The 11,948-nt window shown below is 59.7% G+C and overlaps 2 protein-coding genes across 2 annotated transcripts; one reads left to right on the top strand and one right to left on the bottom strand.

Moving 5' to 3' along the window:
* The first annotated feature begins 2,758 nt into the window (after nucleotides 1-2,758).
* Nucleotides 2,759-4,096, top strand: LOC122187298 (ammonium transporter Rh type B-like). Its single transcript, XM_042884705.1, has one exon. The coding sequence runs from the start codon at nucleotides 2,759-2,761 to the stop codon at nucleotides 4,094-4,096; it is 1,338 nt and encodes a 445-aa protein (XP_042740639.1).
* A 4,278-nt stretch (nucleotides 4,097-8,374) lies between these two features.
* On the bottom strand, nucleotides 8,375-11,678 carry CUNH20orf204 (chromosome unknown C20orf204 homolog). Its single transcript, XM_042884704.1, has 5 exons — nucleotides 11,499-11,678; nucleotides 9,640-9,774; nucleotides 9,392-9,454; nucleotides 9,161-9,313; nucleotides 8,375-8,506 (listed from the first exon to the last, which is right to left on the bottom strand). Exons 1-5 carry the CDS (start codon nucleotides 11,676-11,678, stop codon nucleotides 8,375-8,377), a joined length of 663 nt encoding a protein of 220 aa, XP_042740638.1.
* Nucleotides 11,679-11,948: the final 270 nt, after the last annotated feature.

Genomic DNA, 11,948 nt, shown 5'->3' with positions numbered 1-11,948 from the left:
GATGTCAGCATGATACCACCCCAATGCCACTGCAGCCCCACACTCCCCCGGCCATCCCACACACAGGACCTATCCCCACATCGTGTTCCCAAGCCCTGCAGTGACGCAGACGATCTGAAAACCCTCCCGGTCCGCAGCGCCCTGGATGCAGATCCATGTACTTATATGGCCTGCAAGATGCGGTGGGACTATGACCAGCGTCTGGAAATCCAGATATGACTAGATCCCTTCATTAGTAATTTCTTGTACATGACTTTCTAGACCATAGGGATTTGTTAAATTTGCAGGAGTGTTTTCTCACAGTGCCACGGACTGGCTGCTGCCAGCATACATTGGCTCGGATCTGTCAGATCCTGTTGCCTTATATGACCCGCCGTTAATTCCGCTTTTCTTTGTATCCAGCCCTCAGCGGGGAACTCCTCGAGCAGTCTCAGCGTGGATCATGCTAAAATGGTTCCCCGGCCCTCCTGCCATAAAACAACTGCCCACACAGTGAAAGGGGGGATGCGGGGGGTGGATGCAGCTCTCCCTCCCCACCGCTCCGCTCCTCTCCAGATGCTTCCTCCATCCCTGAGCTCCGGTGCCGAAGCGAAACTCATCCTATAAAACCCATCCCACGAAACTCATCCCTACAAAAATCGTCCTGCAAAATGGTCCTGGAAGGACCCGAACTTTCCCCCATTGCCCCCACACTGTGGGTACAGCAGTGTTCCACGGGCGTACCCCACTCTGTGGGTTAATCATTGGCTGCTCTGCAGGTCCAGGGGTGCCAATGGGGCGAGAGGGACTTTACCCTCCCTGGTGACCTCTTGAAACTTTGCCCTCTCTTTATGGGGGCCATAAAGGTTATTTTTTAATAGCACCCCAGCAGGGTCCCCTGTGCTCTGCAGCGGGGTCCTTGGCCTGGGGACAGCAGGCATTGCTGCTCTTTGCCCTCGTGAGGGTTTGGAAGGTTGGGGTGGGTTGGGATAAGGCATCAGGGTGCCGAGCACCACCATACTGGCTGCCCTCAGCCTTACACCTCTGTGAGCCCTTATGCACATCCTAAAGCCTACAGCATTGCCTGGGCAAGATTTCCAGCTGGAAAGAGAATACCCACCTAAGGAGCATAGGGCATCCTGCTGAGCCTGCAGTTCTGTATCTGCCACTGACAGAGATAAGGAGCCATCACCTCCCCATACAGCCCCCAGCTCTCTGCTTGTTAAATACCTGCTCAAAGCTCCCCTTTCCTTACAGGCAACTTTTCCTATCAGCGTTTTCTCCGGCCCTTAAACATGCTCTGAACCAAAGCACTTCTGACTGTTGCAACGATTCGCTGTGTTATTGGAAACCCCAAATCGAAACCCATCGAGTGGGTGACGTGGCAATGGGCTACGGGTGAGGGGTCAGCTGTGCTGAAAACACTTCTCTTTCCCTTTTTTTCTATTGGTGAGAAGACAGGGCATCCCTTCTGCCCCATAGCACAGGGTAAGGGAGGAGATGGGAGCAGGAGGAGCCCCACGGCCACCCCGCTTGCTATGGGGAACCCCATTGCACATCCCAGCCCCACATCAACCCCCAGCACTCAGGGATATCAGGTCAACCCCCGTGCATCCTTGTGGTCCCAAAATGGCAATCTCCTGCCCTGGTCACGTGGAAAGGACAACCCTGAGCCTCTGCTGCCAAGGATGGAGCATCCCCTGATCCAAGCCCACCAACCCTCAAGGCCCTCTGCCCTTTATTTTCCAGTCCAAGGTGGCTCAGCACAACGTGACCCCATCGCCGTGCCCGAAGGCGCTCCCTCCAACGCACCTCCTATCGACGTTGCCCCGATTTCCAGCATCGCTGTGTTGAAAAATGGCAGGGAAGGGTTTGGCAACGCGGCCGCGCGGATTATTCAACAATTGTTTCCCATTTTGCGCCCTCGCCTGCCTCATCCTCCAGTAACAATGACGAAGAGCGGCGCGGAGCCAGCGCCCGCGGCAGGGGTGTTGAGATCAGGGACAGCACAAAAATATCTTCTCTCTGGAACAAATATTTACCAACCCTTCTGCCTTTTGTTCTTGTGGTTCTCATATTTTTTTTCCAGACATTCACTGGCAAAATGTCACATTAAACAGCAACCCAGAAACTTCGGGGTAGCAGCTTGGCTGCTCTGGGTTTTGTTTTTCTCGCGCGCTAATTGTTAATGAATTTCCAGCCATTCAAGCCAACACAAACCTGTGAGAAAAAGATCTTTGCGGCCTGAATTCGGGGCTTCACAGGGCATCGTGAAGGTTGGGCAACGCGTGCATGGTACCAAAGCCATGGTGAGCCCAGAGCTGTCCCCATCCGGGCAGAGCCGGCAGCGCTCAGCCACGTCCTGCTGCGCACACGCACAGGGAACCCTCCCAGCATTGGTACTGCTGACGGGTTCTGGCTCTGGGGTTGCAGATGGGGGAAAGTGGGTCTATGTCACTGCGTTCCCCTCAGTCCCAGCACCACCGCCGGCCCCATGGGCTGCTCTGCTGCCCCACGGCAGCTGCCCTTTGATCTCTTCAAGACCCAAAAAGCCTCGCATCCAATTTTTATGGTTTCCAAACAGGAGCGCAGGGGTCATTTATTGCACTGAAAGAAGTGGAAGGGGGGTGGTAAGGAGAAAAGCCTCCTGGTCCATCAGCTCCTATTTCCTGTTAAAAATTAACTGCTGCCATAAAATCCCCAACACACGGTGGAGCACAGCTCAGCACCAGCCCCTGCGTTGCTGTGCCGCTGCCACCATCCTGTCTCCAGCTTGGGGATGGCATTGCCACCACCCACCAGCACCCGCTGCCTCCTGCCCCTCTCACTGGGCCTGTTCCAGGCTGCCCTGCTGTTCTTCTTTGCCCTCTTCATCACCTATGACAAGCACTCAGCTGCAGCCACAAACTCAGAGGACGCCGAGCATGCACCCAAGCAACTCCACAGCACCTTTCCCTTCTTCCAGGACATCCAGGTGATGCTGGTGGTGGGGCTGGGGCTGTTGCTGGCTTTCCTGCCCCGCTACAGGCTCAGCGCATTGACCCACAACTTTCTCCTGCTCAATGTCTCAGCGCAGTGGGCACTGGTGCTGCAGGGTCTGCTGCACCGCCTGCACCACGGCAAAGCACTTCTGGGGCTCCACAGCATGCTCAGCGCTGAGTTTGCTGCCGTCACTGTGCTCATCTCAGCGGGAGCCGTGCTGGGCAGGACGAGTCCCTGCCAGCTGCTGGCCATGGCCCTCTGCGAGGTGCCCATCTACCTGGCCAGTGAGTGGCTCATCATCACCCGGCTGGGTGTCCTTGATGTGGGCGGCACCATCACCATCCACATCTTCGCCTGTTACTTTGGCCTCGGCGTGTCCAAAGTGCTGTTTGGGAATGCAAAGCCAACGGTGCATCCTAAAGAGACCCCAACGCCGCGCTCCGACCTCCTGGCCCTGCTGGGAACGCTCATCCTCTGGGTGTTCTGGCCCAGCTTCGTGGCTGTGCTGTGCCAACCAGAGGATGCCCAGCACCGTGCCATCCTGCACACCCTGCTGGCATTGAGTGCCAGTGCCATCACCACTGTGCTGATCTCCATCCTGCTGGAGAGTGACGGCAAGCTGAACGCGGGTCACCTGCAGAACGGCAGCCTGGCGGGCGGTGTGGCCATCGGTGCAGTGGCCGACATGCATATCACTCCAGCAGCAGCCTTGGCACTGGGCAGTCTCTCCTCACTGCTGTGCATCCTGGGCTTCCAGTTCCTCACTCCGCTCCTGGCAAAGAAACTGGCGCTTCAGGACCGCTGTGGGATCCACAACCTGCATGGCTTGCCCGGCATCCTCGGCGCAGTGGCCAGTGTTGTGGCTGCTTTGGTGGCCCCTGGGGATGGCAGCGAGGCAGCAAGGCACAGGCAGGCACAGTGGCAAGCAGCTGGGCTGATGGTGGCTCTCGGTGGCTCGCTGCTCGCCGGGATGCTGGTGGGTGCTGCACTGCGCCTGCCCTGCCTGGCCCCACCGCCTGAACCACTGTGCTTTGAGGATGCACTGTACTTTAAGCTCCAGGAGCGGGCAGAGAGCCCCCCAGCTCTGGGCAGCAGCACTGAGGTGGACCGCCTGGCCATGAAGGAGTGCGTGTAGACACCAAATGTGGGACGTTCAATGGCATTTCCAGCAGGGGCTCATGAGAATGCACAGCTCCGGCTGCTGCAGCACCCTTCTGCCCACACCCACCTCAAGGCTGAAAACCTCTGCCCCCATGCAGCAACAGGAGTTGAGCACACACCCCTACGGATCCACAGTCCCACGGATCAGGCTTTATGTCTCTGGATGTCTCTTCCCTACCTGCCAACACAGGATGGCCAATATCCCTGTGCTTCCCCGGGCTTCTCCACTGCATCTCTGTTGGAGAGCTGCAGGGCTGGAAGCAGCATGGTGGATGAGATAGCCACAAGCGAGAGATTTTTAGAGGGATTTCATAAGTTACAGTGTCTTGGATAACCCAAACTCGACCAGGACTCTCTGGATAAACTGCAGAGGGAGCTGCCTCCCTTTTTGGCCAGCAATGCCCAGACTGGTGCTCAGACAGAGCCAGGTTGCAGGAAGGACCCCTCAACCCATGGAACTCTCTCCACACCCCAACAGCAGGGTTGGGAGAACAGAAGGCAGCAGGGGGGCCCCTGCAGGAAGAGCGGTGGCCCCATCACATACAGCCCAGCCCCACAGCCACCCCACTGAGGACAAAGGCTGCAGTCCCTTGACAGCAGGCGGCACAGGGCCTCATCCTGCCTGGGAAGGGTTGTGATTCACAGTCCTCTCTCCATCTCCGTGAGTCACGCACTCCTGCTCCATCACTGCCACAGAGACTACGTTGAAGGCTCCCAAAGAGGGTAAAGGCAGTGAAAAGCCTCCCCCAGTGCCTGCTGCAGGGATGGGAGCTCTGGGCACACAGGGACCCCACTGTGAGCCCTGCAGCTTGGGGCTGCATCCCCACTGCCTCACGTGGCCCCAGGCAGAGCCAACACCAAGAGCGAAGCTGGGGAATTCGCCCTCCAATAATCACAACCAGGCTCGGCAGCCCGGGCGGGTTTGGTTAATTGTTAGAATAAAATATTGTTCAGTTCTGACAAAGGAATCCTGCCCTGCAGCCCGGCGCAGCAGAACAATGGGCCCCGGCGGAGGGTGCCACGGGCTGAGCAGTGGGGACGGGGCCTGAGCACAGCCACAGTGCCCCAACAGCACCAGTGTGGCCTCGTGGAGGTGTGCGTGGTGTGGACACGGAGCAGAGCCTGCTCCCTTCTTGCCATCCAGCCCACATCACACAGCAAGAGCTGCTGAAGCCTGCGCTGTCCCACGGAGCTGTGATGCCATCAGGGTCTGGAATTGCTGCTGCTCTGACTGAGCCCAGCATCCCACTCCGCTGGCATCCCGCTGCATGGCTGCAGCTCCAGCAGGGACATGGAGGAGGGTGCATGGGGCTGGCGGCTCCAGAGAGTGCTGCTACTGCCTTGGGAAACTGCCATATCACACGCACACACACGAACAGACATCACACACGTGCGTGCACACGTTCACACCCACGTGCACACACACGTATCCACACGCAGCCCCGAAGCTACAGCCCCTTTGCTCATCGCATACAGCAGGATGGTGGTGCACAGCACAGGCCCCTCTCTGCTCCCTTTTGGAGTTCTCATGCTTTACCCGCTCAGCCTCCTTGCAAACACTCCCCTCAGCTCTGAGCTGTTTCCCAGCACCCCCAGGCCCATCCCAGCAGGGCTGCACCTCCTGCAGAGAACCCAGCACCGCAGGCACTGCTCCACCAGCACAGCCAGGCTGCATCCAGCACCCATGGGGCCACGCAGCGTGCTGGGAAGAGGGCAACGCGGGCACCCAGAGCCGTGCCCACATCTTGGTGGCACGTCCCAGCACGGGCCCAATCTGGTCGGCAGATGCCTTCCAAAGCAGCAACAGCCTGGGAAGCTATGGGGGGGGGGGCTGCCCTTCCCCACTGCGGGACCCTGGGGTTTGCGTTCACGGTTCCCAGCACGGTGCTCCTTTGGGGGCTGACACCCCCAGCTCAGTGCCCACCCACAGTGTCCATACGGGATCATGGGAGCTGCTGCCCCGTAGCCAGGGGTGCCAGCACCCACCTGGGTCGTGGCATGGCTCTGTACAGCCCCACTCCCTGCTGTCCCCATCCCCTGGGATCCGCTGTCCCGCAGCCGGAGCCGGGCAGAGCCGCTGCTGGGCGTGCCGCCCCGAGCCCAGCTCTCCTCCACCACCGCCTCTCTCCAAAGGATGAAGCAGTAAAATATTAACCAGAGCCCCTAGCGTTTATCACACCGTAAATCTGGGCTTTCAACAGCTTTACGATGCTGCAGGGAGATGGGAAGAGAACAAAACGCTCTTCTTCTTTGTCAGACACAGGCTGCGTGTGCCAGTGCCCCCAGCGCTCACTCCGTGCCCATATGGGGCTGACAGCCCCATCTCCGGCCCCATAGCCCCCGCCCCACGAGCACCGCAGCTGAGCAACAGGGCAGGACATACGGTCCTTGATTGCTGGGGATCGGGGCCGCTGCGTTCCCAGGATGGGGATGGCACTGCTCCATCCCAGCAGCACTCTGTTGGAACGTAGCATTGCAAAAGGGTGAAACGTGCCCCCGCTATCAGCTCCGCATTGATGTACCAGCTGGGTGCGCTGCCAGCTCCCAGGGCTGCAGCACGCTGAGCCTGGCACAGAGCAGCCGTCCCCACAGCCCCACACGCTGACCCCACTCCCTGGGGCGCTGATTGCAAAACAAGAGGCGAAGGGAGGAAGCGGTGATTGCGCTGTTTGCAAAGCGCTGGGACGCAGCTGGGAAGCCGATCACCACCAGGGCATGCACACACCTGCGGGACAGCGTGGCACGTGGCTGCGCGCATACAGCCGGCTCCTTGCACGCATCCCAACGCGGCACAGCCCAGCGCAACTCATCCCCGTGCGGCATCTCCTCCTGCACGATGCATGTCACGTTCTTACCCTTCACACGGCCGCCCTTGAGCGAGGCGGAGGCTGGCGCGGTGCCGACAGGATGCCAAGAGCCTGGCACCGCGCAGGGGCCGGGGGGAGGGCAGGGAGGGCTGCAGGGAGGCAGCGGCTTCTGGAGCCACATCAGAGCAGCCCCCCCCAGAGCAGCCGGGAGCGTGCGGTGCTGCCCTCGAAGGAAATGCGCTCACTCCCATGTGCTGCACACTTGGGCTCGCCTCGCTGCTATTTTTATGTGACTTTTCAGGCCCGTTTCCTTTTTCCGGCTGTTTTGCTGTGATTCCACCGGCGCTTCGACCTCGTTTTTCCCCTCCCTCTCTTCAGCCTCTTCCTTCACTCTTTCCTGCCTTTCCATGCACTCATTCCTGCCGCCGCACCGGGCTCCCCGTGCCCCCGAAGGCAGAGATTGCTGCAAAACCACCGGCGCTGCAAACGCTTTCTGCAGGCGGTGCCGCTCCGGTGTCACTTCCCTCCATCACCCCGAGGAAAACGAAACAGCACCGCACGCACCCATCCCACCCCACCCCGCTTCCTCCTCCAGCAGCAGGGGTCGTGCACCCCGAAGGGCGATCCCGAAGGTTGGACCCCCCATCTTGCATCCACCCTCCTCCCCCCCAACACACGCACAAAGCGGTGGCGGCTCACAGCCCGCTGCTGCCACCTCGCGTCCCGCACCGCCGTCCTCGCAGGCAGAGCGCCGGGGAGGCAGAGAAGGGTTGGGGAAGCTGAATCAGCGAGCACAGCTCCGCCACAGTGAGGCCGAAGAGCCCCCATCCCACACAAAGGTCGGGGCTGCAGAGCCAGGAGAGGATTTATTTCTGGTCTCGCACACCCCAACCAAGGAAGGGGGCACAGCCTTTAGGGCTGCACTTACCTCTAAGGGTCCCTCCCAGCCGTGCTCATACTGACCCTCCATTCCCCAGCTGTTTATCCCACTGCCCTCCCCCAGGTCCCCTCACACAGCCGGGGGCCCAGGGCAGCTCTCCCAGTCCCGGAGCCCCACTCACTCGGGATGCACATCCTTCTACCCACAGATACACAGCACTCCGGTGCCAGCAGAACTCTCAGCCCAGTGGGTCACATTGTCCTCTTTCTGCTCAGGAAAGCAGCTGGTGTCCCCACAGGGCAGCAGGGGAAGGGGATGCAGGGCGAGGAGCAGCACAGAAATCACTGCATCTCAGTTTTCTGCACTTCACCCCTTCTTCTTCCCCAGGTTTCGGGTTGTGCCCCACATGTGGTCCCTGGGTACCATTTGGGCCAGGAGGATGAACTCAACCTGGGCACCTGCTTGTATCTGCTGAGCCAGCTGTGGGATTCGATTCACCTCAGGGTTCGATGCAGGATGCCAGCAGCCATGAACCCAGATGCAGGATGAGGTGCTGGGGTGTCCCCTATGAGTCCCGAGGGGCCGCGTGCAGCACGTTGAGCTTCTCCCAGCACGTGGCCAGCCTCTGTGCCTTCCTTGAGATCTCCTTCAGCTGCTGCCTCCTGCGGTGCGGCTGCAGTGGGGGGCGTGGGGGGCTCTGCTGGGGGTGAGAGAATCAGGCACGGGGACAGCAGCCACCAACATGTCACCCGATGCCAGGGGAGGATGCTGGCCCCACACACACAGGGGCTGTGGGTGCCTGAAGCACACACAGACACAGCAAGGATGAGGCCTATGGAGAGCTAAGTGGCACAGCTGAGCAAACCATCCCTGCAGCACCCTCCCAATGGCACATCCTCACGCAGGGCAACAGGTGGCTTCCCTGCACCATGCTGACGTGCACCCAGCATTAACCCAAGCTGATTGCAGCAGGGATGTGACCCCAGCGCTTCGCCAGGCAGAGCTGGGAGCACCCTGGGGCTTCCCCGCTGGTTAACGAGTTCTTTGTGGTAGGGGATTCTCCCCTGCTGGGGTTTCCCCAGCAGATCCCTGGGGATGCCCAGATTGATGTCTTGGATCCAAATCACAGGTTTTGCCCACAAGCACAGAACCGGAGCACCCACCCACCCACCAAGATCATTTGCTGGGTGCAGCCTTCAGCCCAGGGCTGAGCAGGTGGAAGTCCTCAGGGTTGTGCCCCCAGCATAAACCCAGAGCAGCTCTTCATTCTTACGGATGCTGCAGAGATTCCTCGAACACGAGGTGGCAAACTGGGAGCTGTGGGGTGATGGGGAAGGGGTGATGCTCTCACCTTGCCAATACGCCGGCAGTTCTCCCTGAGCACAAACTCAGTGTCCCGGACCACCTTCCATACTGCTGCCTCCTCAGGGCCCCGCAGAGCACCGCCTGCCACGTCCCGCAGCGACATGCTGATGTTGTAGATGGACTGCAGGATCCTCTGGTCCTGGGAGGGAGAAGGGAGAGCAGGCAGGAATGGGGCTCGATGGCTCAGCCCACGATGTGCCCCAGCCCTGAAGCTCACCTTGTCAGAGCGGCACACTGGCCCGGCCCGACTGCTCCTCTCTGCCGACCCGCTCAGGTTTTTCTGCAGCAATAAAGCAAGGAGTGCATCAGGCTCCACGAAGCACTACTGCCTTCCACGTGGGGCAGGAGTCCTGCATTGAAGCACAGCACTCTCCCCACCTACCTGCAGCGTGCACAACCCCGCGTTACACTTAAGGTCCCTTCCAACCCAAACGGTTCTACGATCCCCCCCCTGTCCCTGCTCACCAGGTTCTGGATCTCGTGGAAGATGACAGCTCTGTACTGCCGCAGGATCCTGGCGATGCTGCACCTCCAGCCCCTGCCCAGCACGGTGGCCAGCAGCAGCAGCAGCACAGCACAGGAGAGGGCCCTGGGGAGAAGCTGTGCAGGGAAAGACTCAGCGTCAGCCACGGGAAAGCTTGGGGACACCAAGCAGACCTATTCCCTCTTTCACAGACACAGCATGCAGGAAGGAGAGCAACAACATGCTCCCTGCAAAGCCATTGCCTCCTGCAGCAATCGCTCTGCTCTCAGCCTTCTTCATGACCCCACTGCAGTGCACACAGCACAGAGATGTGGGAGCTCTGTGCATCCATCGGGCCTGCCTGCACGCTCTCCACCCCCGCACCGCCCCCCCCCCCCCCTCCCAGCACCCCAAAGCCAATGGGAACTGAAAGGGACCTTAAGGCAGAGTGGGGCTTCAGCTTCCCCACCGACAAACCTCCGCAGCTCAAAGCAAACAGTTCCAAGCTGCTTGGAAAGATGCTCCCCACCATTTCACAAAGCCCAGAGCAGCCTCACCGCTCAACAGCCTTCCCAGCAGAGCGGGGAAACCCAGCTGCTGACAACTGAGCTCACTGGGAACCGTGCACCCGGATACTCTGCGGGATGAGCTCAGGTTCTTTGAAGGAAAGTTGAAGGAAAGCCAGCACAGCCTCAGATGACCGGGACCAGGGATATTTGAGCAGCAGGGTGAGGATGGGAAGCGCAGCGCACCCTCAGCATCTGCCATGAAAGAATGTTGGCGGCCCTGCTCCCCTGTGCAGCAACAGCAGCACCGCTATGGGGTGGCACAGTGTTCAGGGCCCATGCTGGCAGCGGGCATTGCTGCCTGCTCCTGTCTGCAGTGAAAACCCCCACAGGCCCCAGCTTTTCCCCAGTCAGGTCTGGGCAGGCAGAGAGCGGCTCAGCACCCTTCAAAACACAGCCCCTGCACTGCAGCCAAAGCGCACACGGTAGGGAGGTTTTCCATCTGCAGCTCAGGGCTTGGGCTTCCCCTCTGCTTTCTGGATCTCTGCACCAGGTGATACTCAATGAAAAAGCTCTCCAGGTTTCCACTCCTGAAACCTTCATCTGCTTCATTCTCCCCCCTGGACATAGTGCTGCTCCTGACTCCAAAGGCCAAAAGAGCCCATCCTACCCCAACGCTCTCAAAGCTCAGCAGGAGCAAGGGGAGCACAGTGCGATGCAACATGCAAACCCAGCACGGTGCAAGGCTGAAACCCACAGACAGCAATGCACGGAACCCAGGGTGTAACTCTCCAAAGGAGAACGCTGCTTCCATGAGGTCGGCCCGTCCAAAGTCCAAAGCTACTCTCAGGAAGCATCTGCAGCCAGGAAGACAAGGCCACGTAATTTTGCTCAAACCATTAAGCCAGCAATGACTTCCCTGAAGTGCCTTATTAAACAACTGGGACCAAATTCCAGGAGAAAGCACAGCATTTACAGCATTTACAGTATTTCCAGGCAGCCCAGCCTGGCACAGGGGGGTTCCAAGAGCTCATCAAGCATCAGGACAGGAACTGAGAGACCTCTATGGGTGATTCCCACTGCCCACACAGCACAAAGCACGCTGCTTCCCTCCCTTCTGCACAGGAAAACACATCTGACTGCTGCTCTGTGCTTATCCCTCCTCCCCTCGGTGCCAGGAGGGCCAGCACTGCCCGCACATCGGGCTGCTCTCAGCCTCGCTCCCTTCTGGCAGGAGGAAAACGCAGGGAGTATGGCTGCAGGACAGAGCTAATCTCTTCCCCAGCTCTAATCCTCCAACAAATACACAGAGATAAGGGAAATCACCATCAGTGATACAGCAGCACTCGCGCTACCATCGGCTGCACAAAGGCACAGCACTCCCTTCCAGCCCCCGGGGTCCCCGTCCCATCCTCTCTGAAGGGGCCCCTCGCAAGGACCAGCCCCACCAGGTCCAAGCCGCAGCCCAGCCCCGGCCGGACCGGCCCTCCCCTCCAGCTCCACGCCCTCCTGGCCAGTCCAGCCCCGAGCTCCATCCCGAACAGACCCTTACAGCAGGACCTTACAGCCCCATCCTGAGCAGACCCTTACAGCAGGACCTCGCAGCCCCATCCCAACCCATGCCAACCAGTCCAAGCCCCCTCCCTAACCCAGCACAACCCCATCCCTAAGCCCCTTCCAATCCTACCGATCCCTATACCCAGCTGCTCCAAGCCCTATCCCAACCGTACCCCAACGATCCCCAAACCTCATCCCAATGGCTTTGAATCCCATCCCATCCCCTTCTGCCCCAAATCCCAGCCGCA

Source organism: Lagopus leucura, unplaced genomic scaffold (genome assembly GCF_019238085.1).
Source record: "Lagopus leucura isolate 7727_CA_CO unplaced genomic scaffold, USGS_WTPT01 Super-Scaffold_100045, whole genome shotgun sequence".
Taxonomy (NCBI): Eukaryota; Metazoa; Chordata; class Aves; order Galliformes; family Phasianidae; genus Lagopus; species Lagopus leucura.
The sequence above is the reverse complement of the archived record's forward strand: the minus strand, read 5'-3'. Positions and strand labels throughout refer to the sequence as shown.

What these genes read in the sequence shown, in the direction of transcription:
- LOC122187298 (XM_042884705.1), top strand. Translation starts at nt 2,759, where the DNA reads ATGGCATTGCCACCACCCACCAGCACCCGCTGCCTCCTGCCCCTCTCA.
- CUNH20orf204 (XM_042884704.1), bottom strand. Translation starts at nt 11,678, where the DNA reads ATGGAGCTCGGGGCTGGACTGGCCAGGAGGGCGTGGAGCTGGAGGGGA. An exon ending in GTGCCTTTGTGCAGCCGATG is followed by an intron (nt 9,775 to 11,498) that starts GTAGCGCGAGTG and finishes TTCCCTGCACAG; the next exon opens with CTTCTCCCCAGGGCCCTCTC. An exon ending in ACTGCCGGCGTATTGGCAAG is followed by an intron (nt 8,507 to 9,160) that starts GTGAGAGCATCA and finishes CACCCCCAGCAG; the next exon opens with AGCCCCCCACGCCCCCCACT.